Consider the following 18,786-nt stretch of genomic DNA (forward strand, 5'->3'; position numbering starts at 1 on the left):
AGCGGGGGTGGGGAGGGGGCGGGGAACGGAGGGGCTTTGAGGTCAGAGCCTCCGAGGCGCAGCGCGAGCCATGCACAGCTCCCTGGCTGCGCTCCAGAGACCTGCGGATTAGAGCGGAAGGAGAGGCTCGGGGCGAGGCTGGGCTGAGTCGCCCGGACCCCGGGAGTTTCTGACGCCCACTCCCCGTCTCCCATTCCCGAGAACGTCCTGGTCTTCCAGGCTTGTTTTGGGTCCCTGGGATCGGATTCGGGTCTTTGCGCTTGCGGGCAGGGGAGGCGCCCCTGAGCTTCATCCCGGCCCGGTTTTAAGCCTAGGAGGTGGCTGGGACCACTTGTTCTGGAGCTGTTCTTCAGTACAACTGCGCCTCGGGTCGGGTCTGAGAGCTCCCGGGCAGCCGCAGGGCGGACCCCCCCCCCCCCCCCCCGCCCCGGGCTGGCTGTGGTGAAATGTTCACCTTGAGCTCTCACCTTGTCCTTGCTCACCCTAATGTGTCTCCAGCTCCCGACACAAGGTCAGAGGCCTTCTGCCTTCAAGGAGAGTCTGACCCTGTCCCTGCCTTGCTGAGACCCCTTCACCCATGAGGTCTGCACGACTCATGGTAGAGTCTAAGCGCTGGAGCACAGCTGTCAGATCTCCCCTCCCTGACCCGCCTGCTGCTCAGGCTCCTGACCCTGTCTCATTAGTGCCCAGCCGCACTGAGCTGTTCTCTAATGCCCAGGGATGCCTGCTGCTTCGGCCTCCCTTTCTTCACCCTTCGCTGGACATCCTTCCATCTCGTGTCCGTCTGCCACGCCTCCTGTTTCTGCCACAACCCTGACAAAGTTCTATCTTCCTATGATGCCTCAGGAATGATGCCATTTTGCTTTTTCTGAAATGCACACTTATTTTTGTGTGTGAAAAACACATTATTTCACTTGTTAGCATGTCTGTCTTCCATTTTACGGTGAGAGAGTTCCTTGCTTATTGTGCAGAAATAGAATTGAGTCACCCCCAGAACAATGATATGTGGTAAACTCTCCACTACCTGTCAGGATGGAAGGGACACTCACCCTAGCTGTTCCTTCAGGGGAGCACTGTCAGGCAAGCAAAAGTCCTCTGCTTACTTGGTGCCATCACGCACAGGGCAGGTGTAAGGCAGCCTTCCCTGCCCCTTCTCTCCCCACTACTGCCAGAATGTGATCTCTCTTGGCATCGTTCAGAAATGTCACGGGGAAGAGGCTAGAGATCTCTTATAGTCTTCCCCTCTAGTAGATATTGGGGTTTCCTCTTCCTGTGGGTCCCAGCCTTCATTCATAGAATTCCTGTTGGCTTCCATATAGTTAAGCGAGTTTATCTGTGGTCTCTGGATGGATGCAATGGTTTGACATCTATTATCTTTAAAAAAGGAGGAATCTGACAACAGACTTATTACTCCAACGTGTTGGCAACATTATGATCAGGCCATGGGCACAAGAACTCAAAACTTGTTTATTGAGCAGAAAGTAGAGGGTGAGTTGCCTTAATTCACTGAGCAAGCAAGAATAAAAATTTCTTTTATCAATGACTATTTAAGGATTTGGTTTAGTTTTTCTAAAGAATTTGAAATATTTTACTTAAAATCTAGATTATGCTCTGATTTTAATTAATCCACCTCAATTTACAGCCCTGAAAAAGCATGAAAGAGGATTCTGGGTCAGCTGTATTGGATTAGTGGTAGCTCAGCTAGTAAAGGCCCATGGTGTTCCTGTGAGTTCTCAGGCCCAGCCAATGGGCTCCCCAGCTAAGAGGAGTGGGTGGCTGGCATCCTCTAGAATGGGAACTCTTTGGGCAAGAGAACTGGCTCATTAGATACAAGAATGTCAAATATGGATTTAAGCCACCTAACTCTTTCTGCAGGCATCAAACAAAGAGTTATTCTAATAGCATTAGGAGTCTTGGAGCTGCTGATCCCATTGATGGAATTATTAGATTTCTTAGTGGGTAAGAAGGCTTAACAATGGAAGAATAGGTTTCCTAACAGAAGAGAGTTGTGGATACAATTAGGTGAATGTCCACACTTATCTTATTCTTCTACCTTCTAGAATGTATCTATGGTCTGTTTTTATGTTTGTTGCTCCACTTAGAAAGTTTCTCAAAGAGACACTGTTATATTTGTTTCTGTAATGTAGAACCCTTTACTTAGTAAGTGGTTATTTTAGATCATTGTAATGGTGTTTATTTTAAAAATCTGAACTTATGCTTGTTGCATTCTAGTATATGGGAAATAAGTCTGATTTTTGTATATTAATCTTCTATCCTGTAACCTTCCCAAACTCATTTATTAGTTTTAGCACCTTTCTTGTAAATGCCATCACATTTTCTACATAGACCATGTTGTCAATGGACAAAGGCAGTTTACTTCTTCCCATTCCGTATAGCTTTTAATTCTTTCTTTCCTTCTTCCCTGCAATCCCTCCCTCCCTCGTTCCTTTCCTCTTCCTTCCTTTTCCTTTCTCTTTCCTCCCCTCCCCTTCCTTTTTCCTTTCCTCGCCTCCGCTTTCCTCTCCTCTCTGTTCTCCTCTCCTCTCCTTTCCTTTTCTCTTCAATAATGCACTGGTTGGACTCTCTGGTAAAACACTGAATAGCATGGTAAGAGAAGTCTTGCTCCTCATCTGATCTTTTTCTTTCCTTTCAACACTGGGAGCTGCATCCAGAGCCTTCATACTGGGTTACATTCCCAGCCTTTTTTATTTTTTATTTTGAGTTAGGGCTTCAATAAGTTGCTAACTTGTCCATGTTGGGCTCCAGTTTGCAATCTTGCTGCCTCAGCTTGCTAAAATACTGAGGTTACAGGTGTATGCCAGCACGCCTGGCTTTGTTTCTGATCTTAAGAAGTAAGCACGGAGTGTTTCACCACTAACTATGATATTAGCTGGAGGTTTTCATCAGTGCCCTTTATCAGGCCGAGGAAATGTTATAATTCTGTGAAGGTTTTTTAATCTGGATTATGTCAAATGTTTTTTCAATGTCTGCTAAAATAATCATTGGATGCTCTTCATTTAGATTATTAAAATAAATTGATTTAGAATATTGCACCAATTTTGCATTTATGAGATTAACCAGAAACACATATTATCTTTTTATTAACTTTCACATTACACTTAGAGATTTTTGCATTTATGTTCATGTCAGATGTTGGTCCATGGTGTTATTATTGTTTTGTTTTTGTCTCTTTTTTTAAACATGGCAATCCTGGTTTCAAAGAATGAGTTGGGAATTACTTCTTGAATTTTTCTAGAGTCTTTGTTTAGAACTATTATTTCTTTTTTTTTTTTTGGTACTAGGGATCAAACTCAGGTCCTTGCCCTTGCGCAGCAGGCGGCAAAACCACTGAGCTAAATCCCTGGCCCAGAGAATTATTATTTCTTTTTTGAACATTTAGCAGAACTAACCATGAAAATTATTTGAGCCTCCAATTTTCTTTTTTGAAATTTTAAATCCAAATTCTAATTTTTAGTAGGCCTAGGACTCTTTAGCTTATCATTTCATCTTATAGATTTAGTAGTCTTTCAAAGAATTTATTTCATCAAAGTTATTGAATATATTGGTATAAAGTTGTTCATACCATGTTATCACTTTAATATGTATTTGTAGAATTTGTGCTTGTGTTCTGTCTCTCATTTCTGGTATTGATAATTTGTATTTTCAGCCTTTTTTTTTTTTTTTTTTTGTACCGGGGATCAAACTCAGGTCCTTGCGCTTGCAGAGCCGGCAGTGAAACCACTGAGCTAAATCCCTGGCAAAGACTTTCAGCCTTTTTAAACATCTGGCTAGAGGTTTATTTTCTTGATCTTCTCAAAGCAGCATTCTCTTAATGCTCAACTTATATATGTCCTTATGTTTAAACTGCACTTTTTGTAGGCAGAATGTAGTTTGATGTTGCTTATTTAATCCAGTCTGACAATATGTGCCTTTTAATCAGCCCTATTTGTATTAGATGTGATTATTGAAGTAATTAAACATCAATCGTGTTTTTTTTTCCTGTTCATTTCTTTATTCCTTTGTTTCACTTATCTTTTTCTGTCTTCTTTTGGATTAATCAAGTCATTTTATTTTTTTTAGTAGTATATGTCTGCAACACAATGAATACATTCATGGTGAAGAGTTGGTATATGTATAGATCACAACTTAAAATCAAGTCATTTTTGTACTAAAATATCTTTTATGTCAAGCATTGTAATTTTCACCTGTAGAATTTCCATTTGGGTCTTCAAAGTATCTCCCATATGTCTATTTCACTTTTGAATATACAGAATACAGTTATAATACGTGTTTTAATGTACCCATGTGCTAATCATAACATATGTGTCACTTCTATATCAGCATTGATTGCTTTTTATCTTAATTACAGATTATATTGCTTTTTGCATGCCTGTTAATTTTTAATTGGTTGCTAGACATTTTACTTTGTACCTCATTGGGTGCTGGATTTATTTGTATTCTTTCAAAAGTTCTTGAGCTTAATCTTGAAACTCAATTTTTTTGGAAACAATTTCTTTTTGGGGGTTAAGATTTTAAGATTTGTTAAGTAGGATTGAGTCACTGCTCAGCATAGGCTAATATTATACTAAAACCCCTCTATATTTATAGTGAGGGCTTTATTTTTAATTTCAGTTTTTCAATCTGGCTGATGTGAGCAGGTACCATTCCCAGATCTGAGTGGATGCCTGTTACTCTTATTTCTAAGCCATTCTGTCTTGCTCTTGGGTAATTTCCTCACACAGAGACTGTGACTAGTATACCAGATGAGTACCCCAGGGGTGCATTCTACAGAGCTTAAAAATCTTCTCTCTAAATTTCCCCGCTTGTACCCCTTTCTGTAAATCCTAGTCACTCACTTCCCCCTAGATTTTTAGCTCCATCTCTTCTATTCCGGGAGTCTTCCAGGTTTCACTAGCTTCACTCTCTGAGCCCCACAGCCTGGAAGCTTTTCATGATCTTGTGATGGATCAGTTGGATGGCTTGCCTTGTTTAGGTATCAGTATTCTTGGCTTATATGTAGTATCTGGAGCCCTATTGTTTCATTTTAATCGTTTCAAACTAGAGGGTAGATATGGTGCCCTTTACTCAGCATTGGTTGGAAGCTGAAGTTCACCAGTTGGTAAGAATTTGTTTTAAATAATTTTAGAGATATGTCTGAGCTTCATATAAAATAGTTTGGAAAGGGCAGGTGGAGGAAGCTTGTGTTGAATCTTGGACCGTGAGAAAATGAGGTGGAGTTTCATGACTTGAAGTTGGTAGGAGCGACAGAGTGGTAGCAGAAGTTTGATAATGTAGGAGGCAAGAAACCTGATGACTGTTAGACTTATAAGCTACAAATAGTGTCTGTCATACTCTAAAACAAAAAACCTCTCAGCGAACTTCATCCTAGTGGGGAGGCAGAAAACATAACCAACCAAATAAATGAGAAACAAAAAAGAAAACATGGTAAATATTATACTACAAGTTTATGGTTCCCTTGTTTTGGCACTTGACACATTCTCAGGTATAATTGAAAAATATGGTCAATATTTAAATTTTAAAAATTTAGTACAATAAAAGACCAATTGCTATTAATCTGCCTCCAAATCCTCCCCCTTACTTCCAACACTCTCATCCCATCATCCTTGTCACTTTCTGCAGTAGCTCTGGAGCTGAGTGTCATTAGTTGTGCTGTCCTGGCTGCCTCAATGCCCTGAATTGATTCAAATGTTTCCTTTTTGTGGTCATTTTGACTTTAGGAAAGAGCTGGAAGTTACACAGCGATGAATAATGTGGGTGAAGGACACAGTGTTATGTTTTATGAGCTTGCCTTTCTATTGGATAGCACTCAGCTGCAGCATTCACTGAATTTTTTATCATATCTCATAGACCTTCATGAAAGAGACTTCCAGACCTGCTGCTGAAAGTGGCAATAATGATGGGATAAGTGAAGGAAGGGGAAATATTTTGAAGGGGATTATTGGCAATATGTCTTTCACCTTTTATGCATTCACCTTATACTTTGATCGCACGATGCAGAATTGATGATTGCTTCAGCTTTTTCTCTAACCCATCTGTGAACTCTCCAGGACCAGGACTAGGGTGCATTATTTGGTCCTTCATCCCCATTGTCTAGCATAGTACAAAGCATACAGCAGATATTGGCACAAAAATAAACGAATGGGTGAATGAAAGCTATGCATTTTCTGCAGCAGGATGAAGTGTCAAGGGATTTTTCAGATAAAGAAGTCTTTTGTTTGCTTTTAGATCCTTGCCCTGACACCTACCAATCAAAATGGCTGACTCTGAGGCCCAGGTGAGGGTGGTGGGTAATAACAATGGGATAAGTGATCAGCATGTTTCACAAAAATTATACTCATCTTCTAGTGAGTTTTTCACATTTTTTGCCTTCATACTTAAATAAGTGAATGACAGTGTTTCGTAAATTCAAAGAGAAAAGCTAATTGTGTGTCCACGTGAGCAAAACACAGTTCCTGCCAATGTGGTAAAGAAAGATCTGACAGGATAAGGAAAAGAGGGCCACAGCCCACTGTGTACCACGTCCTTGGTAGTAGAGTCCTCACATCCACCTCTGGGATCTAGGGCAACCCTGCAAATGGGTGAATAATAGAGTGATGAATGGTAACCTCCTGTATCTGTCACAACATAGAGTCACTCTCAGTGAAATGGCTCTAAGAGTATGGCTCGAAAAAGAAAAGTTAAACCTTCTCCACAATCAGATCTTCATTCTTTGAAGATGTTATTATTATGGCCTGTAGAGAGAATTCTCATTTCCCAGGAGGTGTCCTCTAAAGTTTCCTTTTTAACAAAGTGGATATTTTTTATAACCAAATGGACTTGGGCCTCTATAATGAATGGACAAGCAAGTTGTTTTGTAAAATATCTTCTAGCTCAGGCCATGCTAAGGAAGCCATGATTCAACACCCTGAATTAAAATCAAGTTTGCAAAGAGGTGAGCTCGGGAGCCTCTGCAAGCAGAAGTTGATTCTCTGAAGGCCCTTAGATGTAGTCAGCAGCATCTGTGACAGCACACGGGGGAGTGGAGAAAAACAACACGAGAGGAAATGTGGTGAGAACTTGTGTAAGTTATAGGGCTCTAACGTTATTTTATAAATAAATGAGTGGGCAAACATTTGATAAGGCATCAAATGCAATTATAAAAAGGTAAAATGGCAGAAAATAGCCTATTAAAAATGGCCAAATCCAATTTGTTGAATTAGTTGTTTCCCAGATCTGCTTATCTTGCATGGGGGCGGGGCAGCTGAGGGGGAAAAGAACAGATTAGGAGATTTTAATAGCTCACCATGCAAGCATTGTTGATTAGTTTGCAACTGCTGATAGCAGCTCAAAAATGTGCATTATAGCTGTGAAATATTCCACAAAACTGCGACAATGTCTTTTCCTGGCATCTATCCATAGGTGCAGAAATTCACATTCAATCAGACTTGCTAGCAATTCCCTCCTTCTGTAAACCCCACATAATCTTTATTCAGCCACGTTGATCACATCTGTCCAGACTGTCTGGAGTTGAGGCAATTACCCAAAGACTCTTGGTTTTAAAAAGCGCTGAGATTTGTAGTGCTTATGCTTCTAAATGAACATTTCCTCCTTTTTTTGTTTGAATCATCTACTGTTGAATCAAATTTCCATTTTATCATCTTTCATAAGAACAAGAGTACCTAAAGTATTATTTTGTTGCATTCCTTGATTAAAAATGTTCTATTCAACTAGAAATTCTTTTAACAACTAGATTTGGAAAGATTTCAAATCCACTGAAATTACATTTTAACAGTTATCTTCAAAATACCTATCTTAGGTTACTATGGCTGTAAAATTCATAAATAGATTTGAATTAATCAAGAATTAAAATAAGACATGAGGTAGAAAAAGAACCATAGGTGCCATTTTTCCCTGGAGGGCTTTATGTGAATGTCTCTACTTTGGAAGTGATGGAAACTGTCTCAGCCAACCATTGGTCCACTGGCCCCTTTCAGAGAGCCTGGGAAGAGAAATAAAGAGTAAGAGGATGACAGAGAATTCTTTCTCCCTCCATTTCTCATATCTAAACTTAGATTTATCTATGCATCACAGATCGTCTATCACCTATCCTGTTTATCTATCTATCATCTATCTATGATGAATATTGAAGACCCCAGGGTCTTGTGCATACTAAGCAGGTGCTGTACTGCTGAGCTACATCCCTGGCTCCAAAGTTAGATTAAATGGAATATATTAGCTGAGATTACAGAAACAAATGTATTTATTGAACTAACTAATTAGTGCAGCAAAACTATCATCAACTCAATAAATGTTTCAGTTGTATCAATGACTTATCTTATTTTGCTTCACTAAACTGCCATAATCCAAGATACTGGTCTTTAAGAGCTCAGAGATAATAGTCCAAATCTCCCATTTTAGAGGTTAGAAAATTAAGTTTCAAAAATATTACTTATATAATTTATTTATAAATGCCCGAGGTTTGATGACTTTTACTCTCAATTCAGTCAAAATTGAAATGGCCTTGTTATAGGACATGACAACTAGATTTGAGGCACGTTATAGAATATTTGTTTTTGTATTTATCAGTCTTACTCTTTTCTCCCCACCTAGAGAATGTTTATTTCCATCAGCCTCTGTGTGGATCATATTGATGCCAGATAGCACTTTTCCATATCCCTTTTAATTGTCCAAGGAGAGAGGACATCTCTAGGTATTGGCTCCCAGTTAGGCTTATGCTTCACCTATGGAAACAGAAGGCCCAGACTGAGTTTCCAGGCCATATTCATTTCTTACCATGGAAAGCATGAATTCATGAGTCTGAACTAGCTTTCAGGGCTCAGGTAAGGTGCTTAAGAATTAGCCTATGTAATTAAGCCATTCTACTTGGGAGAGGCCAGTGTTTAGCAAACCTAAATGGTCCTAAGACCACCAGAACGTATGTACTTGTTAGAGATGCTCTCCCTGCAGGTTCTGAATCATCAGGTTTGATGTGGCAGATTAGACAAGGCTCAGAAGTGCTCATCAGGGCTGGCCAGCTGAGACCAGGGGCCCACAATGGAGTGTAGGGAAGGGAGTGCAGCTGAGTCCGGGAAGGAAAAGTTTAAAAGCCAAGATCTAGACACAAAAGCTGAGGACCTTGGTCTTATTGGTCAGAACATGCATCAAATGCTCTAGAATTAAATAGTGTGCTCCTTCTAGAATTGTTTAATTAGGCTAATGTTGCTATGTCCAATTAAAAGTCTCCAGGGTCATGATGTCCCCAATGTCTGGTGTCATTGTCACTAGATGCATATTACTGGAACTAAAATAAAATGGATTCCATAGGGATGGTGAAGAAATCTTATACAGAGGGATTCTTCCCATAAAAAATGACAACAATGATGGAAAGGTTGTGGGGAAAAAGGAACTCTTCTACATGGTTGTTGGGAATGTAAACTAGCACATCCACTATGGAAATCAGTATGGCGATTCCTTAGAAAACTAAAAATAAAGATTCCACTTTATATAGCTATATTTCTTTGATATAGCTATATGTCTTCCTGAAAGAGTGATCTATGCACAACGATGTTTATAGCAGCACAATTTATAATAGCTAAATCTTGGAAGCAGCCTGTGTGTCCATCAACAGATGTATGGATAAAGAAAATGTGATATTTGTATACAGTGGAGTACTACTCCAATAAAGAAGGATAAATTTGAGTCCTCTATACAAAAATAGTTGCACTTTGGGAGCATAATGATAAGTGAAACAAACCATATTTAAAAGGTCAAATATTACATGGTTTCTCTTATCTGAGAAACCCAAAGAATAACCAATTTAAAGACCGAAATAAAAGGTAGATGATAGGAGACATGGAGGTAGACTTTGGTGATGGGAAAGGTATTTGGAAACAGAAGGAGACTGGAGGGAGGGGAAGGGGAAGGGGAAGTAAAAGGATCAAGATGCTGGCCAGGGATTTAGGGATTTAGCTCAGTGGTTCTGCCGCCTGCCTTGAAAGTGCAAGGACCTGAGTTTGATCCCCGGTACCACACACACACAAAAAAAGGATCAAGACACAATATGTATATGTACCAATTCCCTATGATGAATATAGTTATGTACCACAAACATACGCTAATAAAAAAAGGGTAAAGATGATTTTGATGTGTTTTAAAATCATTGGCTGAGACTGTAAATGTACAAGCATCTCTTTAACGACAGTAGGACAACTTCATTTTCTCCAGTGCTTTAGCCTCTGAATCTTGTCAGAAAGGAATGTCTTTCGGTGTGAGAGGAGGCTGAAAGTGTTCAAGCTCTCAGACTGTTTGGATTGGCATTGGATTCTGGCTTCATCCCCATCAGCATCACATGGTTTATCTTCTAAGACCATCCCTCCAAACTTGGTAGAAAGGATTGGGTAGATTATGTTACCTCTCTGGGTCGCAGTTTTCTTATTGTAATATACCAATGGTAACAATACTTACCTCAAAGAATTCTTGTAGAAAATAAATGAATTATTAATGTGAATTGCTCAGAATAATGCCTGACAACAAGTGCCTCATAAACTGTTAGAATTATTATTGTCACTGCAGAACAAGAGTTGCAATGATGCTAAGGGTAAGAAAGAAAGAAGTCACTGGAAAGCATGGCTGATCAATGGCAATGGTGCCCCTAGTTTATATCCTTCTTGTATCCATGCTCTCTGCAATGTGTCTTGGCCACCCCTTCCTATCAAAGGATGGGGCCTGTCTTCCTGTCCTTTGAATCCAGGCTGACTTGTGACTTCCTTAGGCCAGTAAACTGCAGCAGAAGGTTTGGGGTACCAGTTCTGGGCCTGATCCTTGGCAGGCTAGGCATGGTTCCACTCTGTCTCTTGGGGCTGTGTCTCTGCTGTGAGACAAATCTCAGGCTGGACTTCTGGAGAAGACCACATGAAGCAGCGGTGAAGCCATTCTAGATCCACCAAGCAGAGAACCATTCCTTCTGAGCCCAGCTGATGTTGTCGATCTGCAGAATTGTGACCTCAAGAAATGACCATTGTTTTAAGCCTCTAAGTTTTTGGGTGGCTTCTTGAAGGACTGAAGTTCTTTGAAGTTTCTTAGAAATCCATATGCCTGCCACATGATGTAGCACGCTTATATAAATTACTCACCTACACACAAAGTTTCATGACAAATTGATTCTGTAGAAAAGTGGGTCCTATTTGTTCCGTGTCTTCAGTTATGACCTGGCTCATGAGCTTGAATGCTGTTGAACAAGTATATCAGATCAACTTGGCAGACAAAGCAAGCATGCATTGACACTGAAGTGTCAGCAGTTAGGCCTCGGGTCTCTCTCTGGGGTGCTTCATTGCCAGTCCTCCCAAGTTCACCCCACAAATGTCTATTGAGCATGCTGAGCATCTTCTATGCCAGGCACTGTGGTAGACACTGGCGAGATCTCAGCCAACAACACAAAAGCTCTTCCTTCCAAGGTGGGTATTAGTTTCCAATTGCTGCTGTAACACATTGCCACATACTCAGTGGCTTAAAACTATACATATTTATTATCTTAAAGTTCTGGAGATCAGAAGTCTGGTTCTTTCTGGATCAGGCTGGTTCTTTCCAGAGCCTCTAGGGGAAAATCTGTTCCTTGGCTTTTCTAGTTCCTGGAGTATGGTAGTTACTTATGGTGTCAACTTGAGTAGGAAACACCTCACTGACTGGTTTAGCACAGTTCTGGGAGGGATTGGATGACTGACTTACTGAAGAGGGAAGACTCACTCTGGATGTGGGTGGCACCAACCAAAAGGCTTGTACCTGGATGGAATAAAAAGGGAAAGAAGAAGGACGCCTCACTTCTGCTTGTTGGGAGGAGCTTGGGTCTTCACCATTGCCTTTAGACATCTATCTCCAGGTTTCCAGCACGGATCTTTGGCTTTCTGACATGGACTTGCATAGACTCTGCATTGAGCTCCTGGCCTTTGACTTTTGACTGGATCCTCCAGCTCTGCAGCACACAGAATGCCCTTTTGCATTCTTCCACACCTGACTCTGCAAGCAGCCACTGTAAATCCATAAAAAAAAAAAAATATATATATATATATATATATATTTAAATCTGTTCCTCTGGTGAACCCTAATGGATACACAGAGGTTGTCCACGTTCCTCAACCACCTCCTCTGTCTTTGAATCCAGAAGTACAGTGTCTTCTCTGACACCAGCTTCCGTGTCCACACCTCTTTTTGATTCTGATCATCTTGCCTTCCTTTTGTTTTTTTGGTACCAGGGATTGAACTCGGGTTCTTGTGCTTGCACAGCAGGCGGCGAAATCACTGAGCTAAATCCCCGGCCCTGCCTTCCTTTTATAAGGACCCCTCTGATAATCCAGAATAATTTCCCCTTCTTAAAATCCTTACTAGAAGCTCATTTGCATGGTCTTGTTTTATCGCAGAAGGTAACAGAACCATAGGTTTTGGCCTGTAGGATATGGATGTGGGGACCCACTATCAACCTACCATGAGGATATTACAGTTTAATACAATTCATCTATCTAGGGTATAGTCCAAGTTCTTCAATATGACTCATGAATTTTTATGATTCTCTTTCCCCACCCCTTTCTCTTGTCATCCCCTGCTGCACATACGTAGTCCAGCAATCCTGAACTGCTTCTGTCACCCTCTCCACAGAACATATCTACCACTTCTCACCCTTGTGATTTCTACCTGTCAGTGAGCCCCTACTACCCCACATTCCTTCCCTGCATGTCTACAGCCTTTGGCAAAACACAGCCACCTCTCAGTGCCTGTTAGCCATTGGAGTTTGTTTCCCGGACAGCCATGAATATCAAAATTCAAGTTGCTCAAGTCCTTTATATAAAATAGTGTAGTGCTGCATAGAACTTATACACATCCTTCTACATACTTCTGCATCTTCAATACAGATGCAATTTTTGATAATATATGTCTGATCCTTGGTTAGTTGAATCACAGGTTAGCTGAATCAGCACAGTTGTGGCTATGGCTAATTTTTTCCAGCCAGGACATCACTTTATTTGGGAAACATTGTACAGTAATACCTCGGTATCACTGGCCCTTGCCTTTCTGACTTTCTCTCTTTTTGCTTCCTGGCTCCCATAAGTAATACAAACACTTCTGTTTGCAAACAGTTAGGTTCACGAACAAAAGTGTTCAGCAAAGTTTTGCTTCTGTTCCCCAAATCCACATAAAGTGAGGAACATGAGCCCCGCCATCTTCCCCACACAAACACAAATGCAGCCATCTTCCCCAGATGCATGGGAAGAATTAAGCTGCACTGTTCTGCGGTACCACTGTGGTGCCCTTCCCATTTATTCTTAAAAGACCCCATGCCTACCTCACCATCAGCTTGATCGCAGCACGTGCAAGCTTAGTGTTGTTCTGTCCCTCAGTCCAGTGGCTCTGGGAGAGCACAAAGTGTCCTTCATGTCTGTAGCTCCATCACCACGCACACAGGAAGGACTTAGAAACATTAACTAAATATCACTGAAATTGTTTACTCATGAGCAAATTGTAAGAGGCAACAAGGAGGGAGGGAAGTTGGAGTTTTTATCTGCAGTTGTTAGGAAAGTTTGGTAAAGTGTGAGTGGATTTCATGGCTGAGCCTGGAGAAGGAGCAGCAGAAGGAAAGATGCAAGGAGATGACAGGAACCAGCCTGAGGCAGGAAGCTTGGGGCAGTGCCTCTCAGGAGGGGTGCTTTTGATGTGTGGCTCCTTTGATCCCTGCTGTGCAGCTGTAGCCCAGGGTGTTCTGGAATGAAGAAAAACTTCTTAGTCTTTCCTGTCCTTTTTCCAGGGTGTGATGGAGAAGAAGCACTAGGGGCAGAGAGTTGGTTATTCTGATGGCAAAATAAAATGATTTCCCAAAGGAAATGAGTCTGCAACATGGCTGAGAGCCACAGCAGAGGAAAAGAAGTTGCAGAGGGAAGACGTGCAAGGTGCAGGAGAGAAATGCAGAAGGTGGCACAAAAAGAAAGATAGGACAAAACAGGTAAATGTGGAAGGGCGGGGAGCACACGAGGGAGGTTGACAAAGCTGTTCCATTAATGGTACCAGTAGGATGCTGAGTCAGGTGTGGAGGGACTGTCTGCCTCTGGGGATCACGTGGGAACACAGGGAGCAACACTTCAGATGCCCGTGCAGGAAGGAACAGAGCCACACAGCTTCATGGGCTACAGTGGGCAAGTGGGGGTGGGGATACAGAAAGTCAACGGTATGGCTCTCTGTGGGGGAGACCCAGTAGAACTTCTATTCTTGTAGTTAATTTAGCCTAACTTTGTGTAAATGTTGTAGGGATAAAAGGAATTTCTCCCTCCCTCCCCTGAAGGTACCAGTGTCTATGTTTGCTGAAATAAATGGGCAATAGGCATATTCACAAGATAAAAAGCATACTGGAAGTGACTATCTAATAGTCCAGTGAGATCCAAAATCTTACATATCCTTTTTCACAGAAGAGAGAATAATGAGTTTAGGCAATTCTAAGGGAAGAAATGATTTTTAGGGAACATGAGTGGACCTGGAGAACAGACAATGAATGGCATGGTAGAAAGTCCTTCTAGGCTCTGGTTGTGGTGTTTAATTTTTGGTTTGTTCCTTTGTGGTATGTTTAATTTTCCTCAGTTAATGAAATTTTAGTAAGGTGGCAATCATGCTCCACTTTAGTAAATCCAGTTCTTAAATAGATAATGAGACTTGAGAGAAAAACATCATCTAGCATCTGCTGAAACCCAACTGGCTTTAATTTCAAATAATCAATGTTACTTTTGGATCCAAAATATCTCAGAAAAGCTCCTATGTTCAGAGGTGGGCTGTGGGGAACTGATGGGCTCATGAGGGCTCTAACTTCATCTGGGGATTAGTCAATTCATCCATGGATTTCCAATATGATGGGACTATTGGTCAGTGATTAAAAACTTAGGTGGTGGCGCCTCCTTGAAGGGAGTTGGTCATGAGGGCCTGACCTTGGAGACTGGCCCTTGCCTTTCTGACTTTCTCTCTTTTTGCTTCCTGGCCTCCATAAGATGAGCAGCTTCCTCCTCCTCCACACCTTCCTACTGCCACAATGTTCCATCTTAAAGTCCAAATTAATGAAACCAGTTAACCATGTACCGAACCCTTTGAAATACTGAGCATTTAAGTTGTTATTTCCCCCTTTACATTGCTATTTTCAGATATTTTGTCACAGCAACAGAGAGCTAACATAATCAGCATACCAACATGCTTATATTTTGGGTTATCATTTTGAGCCCAATCAATGTAATGCTACTTTAATTTTCCCATGGTGGGGAGAGTGGAGGGAAAGAAGGGGGGAGAGAAAGTGGGGTGGAAGGGAGGGAGGGAGAGAGAGAGAGATTAGAACTCGCAAAAGAAGGGGGCATGGAGAACACATTTGGAGAGCTCTTGCTAGAAGGAAAATCCAGCAATATGATGCCACATACACTAAACAGTTTAATGGCTAAGTAGCTGGGGCTGTATGTGAGGAAATGTTTGATGGAACTTGAATAAAAAGGGAAGCATTTTAAAGAATTTGGTATATTACATGGTCAAGTTGTCCCAGTCCCATATCCTGGCATTAGATGGGATACATAAGTAGTAGGCAAAGTCATAGGCATTCTACAAAAGCCTAAATTCCATGATTAGAACACAGCATAAAGTAGGGAGCTTATAAGTTTTATTTACTACTAGAATAGTTTCGTACGTCGTTGTGTTAGTTACTTTTCTCTCATTGCTGAGACAAGATACCTGATACCCGAAGTTGAAAGGGAAAAGGTTTATTTAGCTTACAGTTCCTAGAGGTTTCAGTCTATAATTGGCTGGTTCCAAGGCAGGGTGGCACAGTTCACGGTGGATAGATGGTAGCAAAGCACCAAAAGCAACAAGAGACCTTGGGAATGTCTTTCTGTCCCTTTTATCTTATTCAGACTGTTTAGGGTGGGTAGCACTCATACCCTTAATCCTAGTGCCTTGGGCCTAACCCTACCATGAATCAATCATGCAGTCTAGATTCAGCCATTTCCAAAACAGCCCCACCTCATTCATGTGAGGATTTCAGGGGACATCTAAACACGAGCTTTAACAATCATGGACACTCAAAATAGTTGGTATAATGACCACAAGGGAGAGAAGCTGGGGTGTGGATATGAATGGGGATGACAACTGGGTTGAAAGTCATGATTACTCAAAGTCCTGTGAACCTCTAAGACTTGGTCCTTTGTGGTTTAATTCTAAGAGAAAAATTAGTAACACAGATTGCTGGATTTTTACTAAATATCTAATGTGGAGTAGATATTGAGCTAGTTTAGGTATCTTCCCAATTCTTAGAATAACTCTCCAAGATATACAGTATTATCCCCCTTTTACAAATGAGGAAATGGGCTGTGAATGTTCAAAGCTACTAAGCTAGTAAATAGCAGAGCAATGACTCAACTCCAGATCTGAGTGCTTAGTAAATGAGTTTTACTCATATTACACTGTCTCCAAAAATGTCTCTACCTTGAAAAGCATTATTTCTTGTAATTAAATTAATACATGTTCATGATATAAATTTGGGAAATATGGAAATACATAAGGGAAAAAAAATCAACCATGGTACCTCTTCTGTTTTGTACACAAAACAATACAACTGATTCTCACTGTTTGCAGTAGTTGTGTTCTGTTAAGTCACCATGAACACTGAACTAGTGAATACTAAATCTTTGTTTCCAGGTGAAACGCAAGATTAGATTCTTGTGAATCTCTGGTTATATTTTCATCAATCAATCATACATAATCTTGTTTTATATGTGTTCTGTTTAAAGATACTTCATTTAATATATACCGCTGATCCATGAATATTAAACTCATAGCTGAGGCCACTATAACTCCTGCCTGAATGGAGGGTATTTAATACTGAGTTCTCTCTGTAAAGCACAGCACAGGCTGCCTTCCACAATATGTCAGTGCTAGGCCTGAGGATTATCATTTTAAACAACAAAATCACAACAAAACTCACATAACTGGGGGAAAGTGGCCCTAAAAGGCCCCAAAGTAGACAGTTGTTTACAGTATGAGAGCTGAGACAGGACAGCAGAGTACGGCCCCTGTTTGACCTCAGTTGATATATTTCAGCACGCTGGGGATGTCTGTGAACAACCATGAAGATGCCTCAATTAATAACTTGGAGGTTAGAGATGAATTTAGCAAGTAGGTAAACTGGCAAATATGGAATCAGGAAAAATGCGGATTGACTCTTTTCACCTGGAAAGTCCAGTACTTACTGGTTTTGTGAAAATCACAGACATTGCAGAAAAGGTCTGTGTTAGTCACTTTCCTGTCACTGGGACAAAATACCTGACACTTGCACCACAAAGGTGGCCTTCTGGAACATTCTCTAGCTAAAACATAACTAGGGCTTTTCAGAAAAGTTTGCAAAATTTTCTCATGGTAGAGGCTTTGGTCCTTCATGCTTGTTACAGATCCATCCTTCTGTCCATCTACTTCACTCATCTCTTAAATGCCTACCTCTTGTAAGTATATGCTAGGCTCTGTGCTAGATATTGGAGATAATACACATGAATAAGACAATTCTTGGTCCCTATAAGCTCATGGTTTAAAGGAAGGAGACTGGCACATAAACACTATTTTAACACAATGTGGTAAGTTCAGAAATGGATGCAGACCTGGGTCTTTGGAAGCACACACAGGAAGAGTGTGTCACTCAGTACAGGAGGTGATGTCTCAGCTGAGGATGAAGGAATTAATCTGACTTAGGTGAAGGGTAGAAGGAATTGGGGACCGCTGTGAACAATACACAATGACATAGCAAAGGCTGATTAATTGGATTCATGTGTCATTGGAAACAATTGGTAAAATGATTACTAATTTTTCTAGGCTGTATCTGACAGATAGCTCAGATTTGACTCTCTCTTATAACTTAACCTGTAATTGATGGATCATTATAGTACCATTAATGTATAGAAGATGTCCTAAATGTTTTGTTGGATAGTCCAAGGATCTTGTCTTCTTGGAGTATTTACCAAGGCAACTGTACTTGTTAGTTTTGCACACAAATGGTAAATTCCATCAAAGCAAAAATTTTGCTAAGTGCTTTGTAAAATAATATCTGCAAATAGAAATGATGTCCATCAAAGTTTCTAGCTCAGCTATTCCTTCTGAGATAAAGGGTCTTAGGTAGTTTATTATCTTCTGATCAGTTTTGGGGAAATTTGTGTACAGGTCCCCTTGAGAGTTGTATAGTAAACCTTCAGAGAAAGTTTATGTAAAACCGGAACTACTAATGAAGCTTTCTCTTTTCTGTTCTGTTTTAGTCAGAACAAAGATTAAATGAAAGGGAAGAGGTAGTTATCAGTGTTTTATACAAGGGTATTCTCATATATTTTCCTTTGCTAGGTGATTAAATACGTTTATATTCTTATTTTTTCAAAATAGTGTTTTACGTGACTGAAATTAAGACAGTAATAAAAAATATTAAAAGACTTTCATATCTCTGGAATTAAACAACGATTATTTTTCAATTTCTTGTGAATATTCTATATAGGTACAACTATATATTTATATTTAAATATTAAAAGGAATCAGAATGGAATGAGAGAATAGGACAAACAATAAGTTTCCTAGGGCCTTCCTTCAAATTTCATTTTCTTCAAAAAGGTCATGAGATGACTCTTAAACTTAGTAGGCACAAAGGCAAAACATGGCTTTTTTTGTTTTAATTGTAAGTGAAAGGGAATTGTTAGTATTTGAGGGCCTATTGGACCACATTCTGTGCTAGGCACTTTATAGATGTTATCT

General features: G+C 40.5%; 1 protein-coding gene across 3 annotated transcripts in view; it reads right to left on the reverse strand.

Annotated features, from left to right (window-relative positions):
- Positions 1 to 13,477: 13,477 nt before the first annotated feature.
- Positions 13,478 to 18,786, reverse strand: part of Depdc1 (DEP domain containing 1) — a 46,901-nt gene continuing 41,592 nt past the window's right edge. For all 3 annotated transcript variants that reach the window (XM_004841466.4, XM_087212901.1, XM_087212900.1), the window contains exon 13: positions 13,478 to 13,747. In XM_004841466.4, coding sequence (XP_004841523.3) covers positions 13,546 to 13,747 — 202 coding nt within the window. In that variant the 3' untranslated portion in view covers positions 13,478 to 13,545. The remainder of the gene's footprint in view (positions 13,748 to 18,786) is intronic.

Source organism: Heterocephalus glaber, unplaced genomic scaffold, assembly GCF_053883595.1.
Source record: "Heterocephalus glaber isolate CG9 unplaced genomic scaffold, H.glaber_assembly_v1.0 deba00001442, whole genome shotgun sequence".
Classification (NCBI taxonomy): domain Eukaryota; kingdom Metazoa; phylum Chordata; class Mammalia; order Rodentia; family Bathyergidae; genus Heterocephalus; species Heterocephalus glaber.